Source organism: Bacillus rossius, chromosome 3 (assembly GCF_032445375.1).
Source record: "Bacillus rossius redtenbacheri isolate Brsri chromosome 3, Brsri_v3, whole genome shotgun sequence".
NCBI classification, from domain to species: Eukaryota; Metazoa; Arthropoda; class Insecta; order Phasmatodea; family Bacillidae; genus Bacillus; species Bacillus rossius.
Window position 1 is genome coordinate 51,563,416 of NC_086332.1, and position 14,422 is coordinate 51,577,837.

The 14,422-nt window shown below is 38.0% G+C and overlaps 1 protein-coding gene across 2 annotated transcripts in view; it reads left to right on the forward strand.

The window, feature by feature from the left end:
- Positions 1 to 1,095: 1,095 nt before the first annotated feature.
- Positions 1,096 to 14,422, forward strand: part of LOC134530680 (intraflagellar transport protein 70A) — a 36,199-nt gene continuing 22,872 nt past the window's right edge. Inside the window, exons 1-6 of one of the 2 annotated variants that reach the window (XM_063365734.1) lie at positions 1,096 to 1,340; positions 2,253 to 2,318; positions 6,972 to 7,181; positions 8,189 to 8,314; positions 11,734 to 11,869; positions 13,822 to 13,986. In XM_063365734.1, coding sequence (XP_063221804.1) covers positions 1,281 to 1,340; positions 2,253 to 2,318; positions 6,972 to 7,181; positions 8,189 to 8,314; positions 11,734 to 11,869; positions 13,822 to 13,986 — 763 coding nt within the window. In that variant the 5' untranslated portion in view covers positions 1,096 to 1,280. The remainder of the gene's footprint in view (positions 1,341 to 2,252; positions 2,319 to 6,971; positions 7,182 to 8,188; positions 8,315 to 11,733; positions 11,870 to 13,821; positions 13,987 to 14,422) is intronic. The other variant, XM_063365735.1, reaches the window with a different exon arrangement.

The window sequence follows — 14,422 nt, forward strand, 5'->3', positions numbered from 1 at the left end:
TCGTCGAGCGTGGGTCGAGTTAGTCGCCTGAGTGGGATGAGAGAGTGTGGTCGAGGAGTTGTTAGTAAGAGCAAAATGGACACAGTCAGTCGCGTCACCGTTGTCACGTCTCCGTCATTCGTGTCTTCTTTGGTCACATCACCGTCATTCGTGTCGCCAGTCACATCACAGTCATTCTTGTTTTTGTCAGTCACGTCATGGTCAGTCACGTTCACAGTCATTCGTGTCGGCAGTCACGTCACAGTCTTTCGTGTCATCATCATTCACGTCACTGCCATTCACATCACCGTCATTCACACCAGTCAGTCGCGTCACTGTCGTGTTACTGTCAAGTCAGGTCACTGCTAGTATCGTGTCGCGCTCAAAGTGCGTGGAGCCGGGCTTCGCCCTGATGGACTGTCACAGATGGGGGCCGTGACAGCCCATGTGCAGTGTGTGAAGTGTGTAGTAAACACAACTTAATGTCATAAAATCTTTTATTTCACCCGAGTTAGGCTAGTTCCCTTGCCCCGTGGCACGAACCTTCTCTGCCGTTGCAGCGACTCCGGACCACGGGAACGGCCCTAACATCGATAAGTTCTATATGCGATCACAGTTCCAGTAATTGAAATTCATACTAGAATTAGTGTTGTAATAATTCAGTAAATAGGCAATTTTTCAGTAAATCAGCATCTTCAGTGGCTGTTACATCGGAGTATCTCTGTTTCGATCCCATTTATTCTTGCCTGCCACATTGCAACATCATTACCCAGAGAAGAGTCTCCACTCTGCCTGTGAAATAGTCCACAGGTCTCACAAACTTAGGCTAGTCGCACTCTTTTCCGTATCACTCACCATAACATCACAACCCAGCAGAATGCCAGTAAATATGCATTCCATAGAGATATGTGCTATGTTCAATTACATAAAACCATGAATAAAACAATTTTTATTTTATTGTTTTTAATAATTTGGTAAAAATAATATTAAACCATAATGGCTTCTTTTAAATACCACGTCTGAGAAATCAATAATGAAGATATTAGCTGATGCTTTTGACGAAAAGAAAAAAAAAACAGTTGTAGGGATATTAAATTATTAATTATGATTTTGTTTGAAGTCTACTACATTATATATGATGGAATCACTGCTGAATCATGGTTCGTTGCCATAGTAACTCATAAAATTTAAATAAATACTACAGTTGTATAGTAGTTCATAAAAGAAAAAAGTTTGTAAGTCTATGATGTTTTGTGGAAAATAAAAAGCATATTTTTTTCTGTGCATTTTTTTAAACAGGAATGTTTCCACAAAACGTGCAGATAAAAGATGGGGAGTATACAAAAATTATTTATACAATGGTAAGTTCTTCAATGTGTGCTTCTTAAATCAATCCAAAGAAAATTAAAATTATACTAAAGGAAACTGTACTGTTTGTGTCACACATTTCACATACGTCGATTATGTGAGCAGACAAGAGTGGTTATAACCTGTAGGCCCTGTTACATTTTGAAGAACCTTGAACAAAACTACCTGGTTATTGTCAATAAATAAAACTTAATTATCATTCTTGCAACGCGGCTTTGCAGTAAAGTGAAATATTCTTTTTAACACTATAGACGTCCCTGTATTTACCCTAAAAACAGCGTTACTGATGTCTGACTGGTTTCTAAGAAATCTCTGATTATAGCTTACATTACAATGCTTGTAAATTGATGCTGCCGCATACATTATTTTTTCTTTTCTGTGTGTTTGTTTTGGAGAAATTGAGTAAACACAGTTATTGTTTTGATAATCAAAGTAGTTAATATGATGATTGTACTACAATTATTATTGAAATTTTAAGGTTTATATTTTCTGTTTGTTTTTGTAAATTACTAATTGCATTATGGAATCTTGGTTTTCTGACATTTGCATTGAAAGTAGTATTTTGATCCATGTAGTAACAAAAAATTTAAAATCGTGAGAATGGTCAATTATGTTCGGTTAGCTACATTAAAAATACTATAAAAATATTGTAGATGGTTGGTTGGGTTACTATAGCCACATTAAAAATACTGTTAAATATTTTTAACGGTTGTTTAAGAATTACCAATTTAAGATGAAGCTATCCTGATCTAACCAACCGTTCACATGATTTCAGTTAATTAAATTATTTTAGTAAACAATTAACTCACTCGTATTTATTTTTTTGCCTTTTTGAGTCATTAGGTAGGCATTTAGTTTTTTTTTCTGTAGAAACAAAATTCTGATTTCAGATTTTCTTTTTGCAGATAAAGGAGCAAAGGTATCAGGAAGCCATCCAAGTTTTGACTAGTGTTTTGCAGACCAACTCGGCTGTAAGTAATAGTAATTTATGTAACTTTATTAGAAGTCGGTTAAAAAAAAAAAATTCTTTCAAACATTTATAGGAATGTAAGTGTAGATAATTTTTTATGGGTATTTGGCAAAATAAGCTACCGTAAGTTACAAAAGTTTTTCTAAAATATTTACTTTAAATTTGGTCATTATCGGATGTTGCAGCTTTTTAGAATAGAAAGAAAGAATCAAAAAACATAGTTTTCACACACTACACACATCTCTAAATTATTCTGAAGGAATGGTTTCTTAATTCATACTGGTTCGTGACAAATTGCGGTTTAAAGCTTACATTACAATATCTGGGTTTTGACACTGAGCCGCCATTCATTGTTTACTCACGATCGTATCTCTTTGTTTAGCACAACTTGAGCCAACTATGGAGAATTAAAAATATGCTAATTCTTCAGTTTCATATATTGAAGTTTATCCCTGGATCCTGACGGGTTGATCCTTTTGGCTTGATCCTGTGGTACATGATGCCTGATGTTTTAATTCAGTGCGTCAGAAGATCCTGTACATAAAGAAAATATTGTAATATAATAATGAATTATAATCTTAAGTCGAATAAAAAATTTTTTTTTCAACCTACAATCATAACTTTCTTATTTCTCAATTTATTTTATGTGCAGGTTCTTCCACTGTACTGAATGAAAGCAGCAAGCATCATGTACCACAGGATCAAGTCAACAGGATCATGCCATCAGAATCTTTTGACATACTGAACTAAAATAGCAAGTATTATGTGTTGCAGGGCCACTCGTTGCGGCGACACTTGTTACAGTACCACTCGTGGCGGCACCGCTTAATACGTGGGCCGTAGTCTCTGATATTTACTGATTGAATTGAAATGCGTGCTCGGGTTTTATGGGCGCCACCGTGCCACGTGCACGGACCGATGTGAGACTCTTTCTCAGGGTCGTGACGTCGCCCATGTGAGGCGTGATTTTAATCTCCCCCTGAATACACCTAGCACGAATCCCTGCCCGCTCTTAGCGTCGAGCACGCTATTATTTACTCAGTGGGCTCTCAGGCGTCCCACACGCCGTCACACTCCACGTGGTTAAACAGATTAAAATAAGCAAATACATTTGATTTACACACCTGATTTATTCGGCGAATACACTTACACAATTGAAACTGTTGAAAACGCCCGCGGCACGGATCGGTTTAGGTGTGAAGTCCCCCACGTGGCCACATCTTACATTACGTATTACAAAAGAGAAAAGACCGTTGCTGGTCGTAAGACAATTAGTTTTACAGTCCCCCGACCGAGAGGAGCTCCGAGGACGAAAAGAAAACGATTTATACGGAATTAAATTGAAACAGAATTACTTGGCGGTGAAACAAACGGTGAGGTCCCCGGAGTGCTGAAGCGTCTACTCTCGGTCGTTGATGGCGGCGGACTGGGCTGAGATCATGGCTCGCTCGACTAACATGGCGTCCTCCCGCCGAAACAATTTCCGTTAAAGATATTTGCGAATTCGTGCCACGGGAAACTAAATTAACATGACAAGAATGAATTAAAAATTATGTGACAATTTACGAATACTTGAAAAGAATAATACATATTATAATTTAATAAAATGAACATTTAATTATTGTCTGGCTTCGGGTTTCCTCGGGAATGTCCGGAAACGCTATGATATTTTAATACATTATTTTAAAATAAAAGTACATAAAACCCTCTCGGCCGATCTGCCGTCACGTTGCACCTAGGGAATATAAAAACAAATAACATAATTATATTTACTTATGTTTTAGGGGTGCGGCGCACTGACTCGACAGCGCCCTCTTGCCGGGCGAACACGCACGCACGCACACGTACGCAAGGGTATGCGGGAGGTTTGAATGGAGGGTGGGTGGTGTTTGGGCGGTGGCATATCGGACTTAAAAGGGGCCGCAGACCCGGACGATGTCACATGTACCACAGGATCAAGCCATCAGGATCATGCATCAAGATCCAGGGATAAACTGGGATACATGAAACACCATTTATATCAAAGACAGAATATACACGACGGCTGTATTCAAAGAATTCCTTGGAAATACTGCAAAATTCAATGTTTCAGCTACTTCAGTGCACAGCACATATTCCTCACAGAAAATTAAAGACATTAATAATTCACTTAAAATTTTAGGCTCCCATTATTAGACTATTACGTCACTCAAAAAAGTACATACTTAAATGAAATGTAACAAAACAAACATTTCGTAATACAATTACATACTTATTCTAATAAAACAGCAAACATGAAATACTAGCATTAAAAATACAAGCATTAAAAATTATGTATTCACAACTGGAATATAATAATTATTTAAACAAAATTCATTATTACAACACCACCTACATCTACTTAAGTTCTAAAAAACAATTTAAAAAAAAAAAAAAAAACCTCACACGGGTAAACATAAACAATGAATGTTGGCAATTGCGTGAATAAATAGGTATATTGTAATGTAAGCTGTAAACTGTTATTTTTTCACAAATTAGTACGGTAGGAATTAAGAAATCTTCCTGGTAGGGTTAATTCAGGAATGTCTCTAGTATATGGAAAACTATATTCCTATTTATCGTGGGTAAATAATGAATGGCGGTGGCAGTGTAACAGCACGGGTATTGTAATGTAAGATATAAAATTTTAATTTTTTCACAAACTAGTATGTGTTACAAAACCATCCTTTGGGATTAAATATAAGGACATGTGTAGTGTGTGAAACCCATGTTTTCCCATTATTATTTTTTCCCGTTCTAAAAAGCAGCAACGTCCGATAATTACTGTAAATTTAATCAGCCTAATGATAATGCTGCAAAAACTTATTGTCCATGAAATCTACACACATCATTTTATTAAATTTGGCACAATGTTTTGTTTTAATTTTTTAGTTATTTAAAATTATTATTTATAAAACTTTATTTATTAAAAGAGATTCTGTGTTTGTTAAGGCTATGTAAAACTGGCTGGAGAAATATTGAATTTTTTTTTTTATAATAGGCACATAGTTCAAATTTTTTTAACTTACCTAGTTAATTCTATAGCTCAAGACAGTGGAACATAACCCAACCTTATCTCTTTTATGGCTGGCCCCACCACTACTGCATGAAAGTGTTAAGTATTATCTAGTTCATATATTGATATTTTTGCTCTGAATATGTATGTATAGTATGTATTCTGTTTGAGGCCCCAGCTGATATATATATATTGACGTCCCTCGGCTTCTGGTCCGTATTTCCCTGTTTGCTAGAAATGTCCGTTATGCCCGTACTGCTCTCGTCGGAGAGGTGTGGGTCCAGGCCGACGTGGCCGGGACCTGGAAATGCGGGACCTGGAGGGATGGTGAGGTAGAATGACAGGTAGATCGAAAGGACCACTCGATGTTAATCGGTTCACGAGCTCTTTTATTGCGTCCAGAGAGCTTGCCGCGGCCTGGCGGATCCGTCGCGGGGTGCGCGCCCCTCCCACGAAGACCCGGACTCCCGGTGACCGTCTCGTACGGCCCACTCGTCCCAACGCGTACTGGCGGTTCTCCCACGTAACAAAGTTCCTGGTAATCAACTGTTTCGTAAAGGCACGAGACGCGTGTGCGGTCCCTACGTACTGACTCGTAACGTCGGCGATGGTTCGACAGTGAGTAACTAAGTCCCTCACAAAGACACGTGATGCGTGCGCGGTTCTTACGTACTGACTCGTAATGTCGGCGAAAGTTCAGCGATGCGTAACTATGCCTACGCGTCCTATAATGACCGACTCGTGACGTAACTCGCAACTCGTAACTCGGACACCCAATCGCGTGGGCGGCACAACGTAGGCAGCACGGCCGCTGCGAAATGCTCGTACTGTGGCGGTGTCGCCGTACCGTGAGCTTGAGAGACCCGTCTCGCGATCAGCGCGGAGCGGAGCGCACGTCCGCCGCTGCTCGAGTCCTGAGTTCAACTGCTCTCCCCCGCCCGTCCGCGGGCCGTCGTGCGCGGGCTGCGGGGGAGGGGAGGGGAAATCGGCCGGCGTGGGAGAGCGCCACCCCTCGCGACGCGGATGAGCGCCAGGCCGCGCTTACATACAGACACTGCGACACGTTTACAAGAATTACAAGATTATTACACAATAGTTAATACATTACAGTTACATTATTTACACCCTTAAAAAGTCACGGTCATTAGGAAAGAAATATATACAACACAGAAACCTTTACACATTAACACTGGCTCACTGGCGTGCTAGGGCGCACGCGGGTGCGTCCCTGGCCGACGCACAACACTAAGGAGACACCGGGGAAACAAGGGAGGACGTTGACGAGGCATAACGGCCTGAAGGAGCCGAGGAGACACTTGGGTCGACATCAATATATATATATATTAATAACTAAAAAAAAGTGTACTGGTTCAAAAGTTGTTACACTATAGATCAAATTAATTAAATTTTCTAATGGTTTATTATTAATTTAATTGTATATAATTAAAGTAGTTTTGTAAAGTAAATTAAGTTGTTTGACATTTATAAAATATATTATTCATGCAGTATTTACCATAGACCTACTGCATTCACTTGTTGATCACTCCACACAATTCAAGTAATGCACACTACGTATCTCCATGGAAAGCACAAGTGAGTTGTGTGTGTTTTACGATCCAGTCCCGAGCAGGGCTGTCTCTCTTGGCCTACTGCTACTTCTACGCTCAAGACTTTGTGAACTCGGCCAACTGCTACGAGCAGCTGATGTACCTGCTGCCGAACGAGACAGAGTACAAGCTGCACTATGCCCAGGCACTGCACCAGGCCTGCCTCTACGAAGAGGCCATGAAAGTCATTTCTCAGATAGACGACCCACAATTCCGAGGACAAGTTAGTATTAGCCTATGTGCTTTGTTGCTAATTATAGTTTTACGCTTATGTTTGCATTTATATTATCATTAATTTTTTTGGGCATACTTAGTGTATATTATTTTTAATACATGTATAATCATATCCTAACAAATTCTAAAAAATCTATCATTCCATCTACAAAAGGAACAAAAAAAAAAATGAAAGCTAACAATATAAAAGGGTTCTATTCCCCTCCTGTCCCTTTGAAATGAAATTCTGCATACTCTCCTGCATACATGTAAAATCTGTATTACTATATTTACTTTTCAGTAAATTGTTAATATAAATATATGCCTTGAGTGTTTTTCCTGATTCACACATTTTGTCCAACTGTACCAATATTTGAGTTGTGAGCTTTAATTTGAAGTTACGACAATGCGCCCACTACTTTTGCTGCCTGGTTCAGAGGAGAGTTATTTAAATAATTTAGTTGCCTGGCAGAGTCATAGGTGGATGGTGCTTTTCCGCCTGAGGACGGACAAAGAAAAGAAAATGGCTACAGAAGCCCCAATTTAAATATACATCAAGTATTAAGGAAAGCTAACTTCATTCCACATCACTAACCTGTGCCAGGATGGCAGTAAACACAAGGTTAGAAGCTACAAACTATTTATTGTCATTTCCTTGACTGTCTAATAGACAATTGATTTTTATTTTCTCTTTTATTGGGCTTATTTTACACCCTCATTTTTATGCTGTGAAGCTAGTTGGAGGCGGCTTACAAATTAAACTTACAAAAAAAATTGAAAATACCATTCGCATGTGGCTTACATGGGATTCAAATCTAGAACCCCTCACACTTAAGTTGTCTTTTCAGCCAACAGCTCTGTGGAGGTCGCATTAATAAGTTAAAATGATCCCAGAATTTCACTGCCTTTAACTATGTAGTCTTGTTTTTGGTTTTAGGCAAACTCTAAGCCAAGACCACCGTGTTGGATGAGTTTAAATATTCACATTTATTGCACTGGTGTGTTGACTGGTTGCAGATTACGAAACTGCAGGCTGCTATCAAGTATGGAGAGGAAGATCTACCTGGAGCGAAAAGTCTTGTAGATAGCTGCCCGCAAGATGACCCAGATACTGAAATAAATCATGGCTGCTTACTCTACAAGGTTAACTCTTTGAATATATGTCTATACCCAGTATTTATGGTATTCTCCACCTAAATGGCTTCAATTAAGTTCAATAGCCTCTTATTGTGGCGGCAATTTGAGATACGTGTATCCCTAATGGCTCCAAGACCTATTTTCATGTACATTGCCAATGGTGGAGATCTATTTATAGCCTGCCCACCTCTATTTTCCATAGCTACATTTCATGGATCATGGATCACATTGCATGTGACTCAAAATGTGAAAGCCTGTTTAAGGTCTAATTCCAAAGGTATTGTAAAACCCAAACACATATTTTATTTGAATACAGCTGAATATTTAATAGGTTTTTTTTTTTGTTAGGAAAATAATTTATTAGCTCCAATTAGCTCCACGACAAAACTTAATTATTGGCAGTACTGAGGATTAGGGTGTCAAGTGTATTTCTTGAACCTTCTATGTGAATAATGACTAATGCTAGCAACACAAAGGAAAAATACTTGAAGATTATAATTAACTGAAGCCGAAAATATTAAAACAGTTGCTGGGAATTGAGAGTGATGGCAATCCAGTAATACAGTAGAGTCTCGCTAATCCGGACTTGTCCGGATCACCGAAAGTCCGGATTAACTGTAATCAATTTGAAAATGTATCAAAAACTAGTTTCATGGGCTAAAGAAAAAAACTTAATGCTTAAAAATCAATACAGTAAGTCCTCGGTTTACGTCTGGGTTACGTTCCTGAAAACCGCGACGTAAATAGAAACGACGCAAAATGAGCCATGTTTCATGCCACCGGCCGGCCACGGCCCAAGGTTGGCCGGAAGGGGTAGGAGAAAATGCTGTGTCGTTGCGGAAAGTAGATAACACTTCTGCGTGCGAGATACGTGGGTGGCCGAGCGGGCGGGCTGGTAGTATTGCATCACCGCGCGGAGAGCAGGAAGCGTCCCTCATGATGTATGATAAGATAAGGCGGTGAACGTGTAGCTTACGCTACATAGCATAAATTAACTACCGAAAGAAACAAAGAATTATAAACAAATTATATACGGTGTTTTGGTTAAAATAAAGATTTACGGTCATTGTAAACGACGTTGTTGTGAATCGGCGACAACTTAAATTGAAACATGAGTACTCAAACATTAGCGACGTTAATCCGAAACGACGTAAATCGGTACGACGTAAATAGAGGACTTACTGTACTGTGTTTTATTATAAAGTACCTACTTAAGAAACTATGTACATATGTATGTAACTTATATATAAAACAATAATATGTATTGTACATACCTACATTTAACTAAAAAGTATAAAACAATTAAAGGTTAAAAAAAATTACAATTTACTTGAAAAAGTCTGTAATAGTCTTTTGTTTTAATGAAGATTGCAGTCGTTTTGACGTGCGATCTCGTAGGCGTCTCAAGGTCAGTAGCTCAGCAGACGATGTGTCGCTTTGCTTCTCAAAGTAACTCAGCATCCCCTCCAGCATTGTAGTCGCTTCGCCATGAGTTGGACCAGCTGGTTCCTCTGTACCTCCGTCATCTTTCGAACTATTTCAGTTGCCGTGTTTGCAATGCACGTCTCCACAATTTCATTTTCACTTAACATTTGATGACCAATACCGCTGTCACTGTTAATCCATTCTGATATGTCATTCTCCTCTATGTTGGCACAACCCTCCAACTGTTGAAAAATATGTTCAACATCAAAGTTAGTTGAAGTTGGTTGAGTTTCGTCTTGTCTGTGTTTTTCCTGTGAAATACTTGGCCACAAATTTTTCCAGCTTTTTTAAAGAGTTGACGGCTTAATTTCTTCCCATACTTTTGCAGCCAAGTAAATGACAGTCTTCATTGTCACTTTTTTAATATGATCCATTAAGTTAGTTGACGGGTCTGCTTCTTGTTGCTCTAAAAGAGACATGATAAATTTTTTTCCTATATCGCCGTTTTATTGCTTCAATCACACCTAAATCCATAGGTTGTATCAAAGCATGCACGTTTTGTGGCAGAAATTTTACAAAAATTTCACCATCTCACAATTCTTCTTCACTCGGGTGGCATGGTGCATTATCAATTAACAACACAGCTTTTTCTGGGCGGTTTTTGTCTCTCAAAAACCTTTTTTTTGTTTTAGGAACAAATGTTTCAAAAAACCAAGCTTTAAAAATTTTTCCGGGCTGGAAGAGCATTTCTATTAAGATTTTTAAGGGCCCTAGGCTTAGCCGATTTGCCTATAACCAAAAGTGGAATTTTTGCCAGAAGCATTACTACAATGAAGCAAAGTTACTCTTTCTTTTTTTTACCTTATGACCTTTGGTTACAGAATCCAATTTTAATGCTAATGTTTTTTTTGGAGGCATTTTGTAATTTAATCTCGTTTCGTCAACGTTAAACACTTGGCAAAGCTCTAAGTTTTCATCTTTAACAAACTTTTCAAATTTTACTTTAAAGTCTTCACTTGCATTATTTATTGTCACCTGACAAAATTTCACCATTTACACTAAGTTCACGAACACCATGTCGATCTTTCCAACAAGATAACCATCCCACACTGGCAGTAAAAGCAGGGTCACCTTTTAATTTTTCGTTGAGTTTGAGCACGAACGCTGGTAATGTTACGCCCGACAGCGGAACACCTTTTTCATGTTGTTGGCAAAACCAAATGTACAAAGCCGCGTCTAAAGTTTCATTTTTTGGTTTTTTAACGTGTTTCTGTTACCCAGACTGTCCTTGCTCACCATTTTGGCACAAAAATCTTCAATTTCTTACTGATTTTTTTTCCAATCAGAAACAGTTTGTTTTCCCACTCCTAAATTTGCGTGATTCTAGTTAATGATTCACCCGCATCAATACGAAATAAGTTTTGGTGTTTTTGCTCCATTGTTACAGTCACATTCTTACGTTTAGTAGCCATTACGTTGCTCTTAATAAGTGCACACAATACAACACTTGCACTCACTCGCACTGAATAAAAATAACTGTCACCAGCACCTATCACCAGCACAAGTAACCATCGACTGAAGGGAACAAAACAAAACAACTCGCAGGTATAGAGCGAGTCACTTCTTGGAAAACAGACGATGAGCGGAAAACTAGCAGTAAGACTCACGGCAACTGAGGGCAAGAGAACCCTTTCTTAGAAATGTATTTTCTTATTTTCCTTTGTCACAACATTCTTTTTCATAATTTTTTTTTAGATCCGTCCGGATTAACCGGATGTCCGGACTAGCGGGATCTGGTTTAGTGAGACTCTACTGTAATAATAAACATTATTGAATCCTTAAAATTTTTAGATTGAACTGGGTAAATTCAAATACCAAAACAAATAAAATACATAAAATTAAAATAAAGTCAGTGGTGAAATGCAATAAAAATAACAATAAAATTAAATAAATTTTGTAAGTTTACCCAATACTTAAACTATGTGATGGATACTTTGCAGGAAGGACGTTACGAAGATGCATTACAGAAGTTCACAGTGGCACTTCAAGTAGTGGGCTACAGCCCGCACCTTTCGTACAATGTTGCACTCTGCTATTACAAACTCAAAGTGTATGACCCTGCTTCAAAGCACATTTGTAAGTTGTTTTGGCATCTCAAGTTTTTATGTCACAAATATTTAAGTATTTTTGAACATCATTGGAATACTGTGCTGTTTTTCCTCATCATTGTAATATTATTTCAAGATCTTACAGTTATCAGTTCATTTTATGTCCTTTTGTGTGTTGAAGTGCACAGTGAACTTTGATACATTGCACTAAATGGTGCCAAGACTGTCCAAATAATGATTTAATTAGTCCTCACTCATCTGCAGAGTTGTTGAGTGAGAGGGGCAAAAAAAAAAGGGGGGGTTCCTGGGGCCTTGGCTCCAAGAAGGTTCTGGTTGAGTTTCCAGATGGTTATTAGGACTCACAGTAAACTTAACCAGTTTTTGTGATGTACACAGATCTCATTTACAGTTATGGCTACGGTAACGTTTACGTATTTTTAGATTTTTTTTAAAATTGTGAATATTAAAAAGTTGCACATTAAATACTTAAAAGGGAAGGGGTCCAACATAATTATTTGCTCCTGACCCCTTAAGTTCTCTCGACAGCCCTGTGTCATCAGACATAGGGGACCGAAAGACTAACTTTTGTGTTGTGTACATTCAGGAAACATGGGACTGTTGGCTCTACATCTTCTTAACCTAGTTATAAGTGCAGTGATGTAATGTGAGTGGCACTGTGAGGGAAATACTAATTTTAGTGAGAAATAACTTCTATTTATAAGATGTCAGTATGTGTAATACCCATACTAAAAAATCACACACAGTACAAGTACATACATTGTTTAGGCACAATGTTAATATTATTTTCTGTTTAAGTTTTCATCAGAGTTGTTTTGATGTTAATTAAAATTATTTCAAATGAACCTGTAATAGTGTAATGTAACATTCAGCCAATCAACTTTTCGAGTTCCTGGGTTCGGTTCCTCAGAGACTCAGCGTCTGTGATGGAGGAAATACAAGTGGGTTGCGTCGGGTGCCAACTACCCGTCAGATTGACGAGGAAGGAGACACTCAGGCACCAGCAGCAACTGAACACAGCCCAGTGTAACGAGGCAGAGAGGGAAACTAACTGCTAATGTCAGCCCCGGGATTACGCCCTTAAAAACCTATGCCATAGTATCACGTGCGTAGCCTACTCTACAAAAATTCACTCGGTACTTTTAATTTCTAGTGACTCACTATTTATTTCTGATTGTGAACTAATATGCAGCCACATCATTAGGTAGTTAGGGAATGACATTACACACCACCCTTATTGTCTATACATGTCTGCTAGGCACATCAAAACAAAACTCACTGACAACTTATTAAAAATCCAAGCACTGTGGAGTGAGATAAATCACTCATTACTACAGGAAAAATACAGAAAAGGGGATTTCTATAGTCGTTAAGGCAAGTAGTTTTAATGGCTGATGACAATGACTGTCAATGGGGTAATAAGTTTGAATTCTGGATAAGCAATGGATGTGTGCGTACATTTATATATGTGTATATGTGTGGGTGTATCTTCAATGTAAGGACATATTTCATATGCTCCCTTATCAAACTGTTAAAATAAATCAAAGAAGCATAATAAAAATATAATTTTTGGTAACTTTTGTAAAATATGTTTTATAATAGCCTTTCTGTGGTGTTCTGAAAATAAAATACAGAGTTTAATGTTATTATGTTGGTTCATTTGGTGTATTCATGCATATTCATGTATGCATATATACACAACACACATACACATATATATGCGCATAAATTTTAACAGGGGCGGACCCAGAATTGACTTCTGACCTAGTATAATATATACCTGTTTTTTACTTCAGAAGTCATATTATGTCCAGTATATCAGTGCATATTTTACCCTTCAGGGAAATCCACCACTGAATTTTAATATGTTTTCTTAACCCTTAATATGTAGTTCATTATGTATATGTAGAGTGTTAAATTAACTTTTTTTGTGATGAAATTTGTCATGACTGTTTATTACAGCGGAGATTATTGAAAGAGGTATTTGTGAACATCCAGAGTTAAGTGTTGGTGCCACCACTGAGGGTATTGAAGTTCGTAGTGTTGGCAACACACTCACCCTGCATGAAACTGCCCTGATTGAGGCCTTCAATCTTAGAGCAGCCATTGAATACCAGCGGAAGAATGGTGAGTGTTTATATATATGTCTTCATTATCATCATTTGCTTTCAGGGTATTTGGAGCATGAATTATTATTATTATTATTATTTTGATTCTGTAAAACAGTCAACTCAGATTGATTTTATAGTTAGTTTTAAATAATTTTTCTGTATAAGAATTCATAATTTATAATCATTAGATCTCATATTCATTTGGAAAGTTTTATTTTATATGCGAGAATTTTCACAGTGCTTCAAACTGGTAATTGCATGCAGGAACTGAAATGTAATTTTACTAGTGGTTCTCTCAGCACAGTCAGGATGATAAGCAAATGGCACTCAGTAGGATTGGCTTCCCGGCCTGAGGGATATCCGGCCTGAAAGGCGGACCAGGTGAGATGGTAGGGCGTCGGGCAATGTATTGTTCATACTTCACAAATTAAAATATTTATGAATTTGTTTTC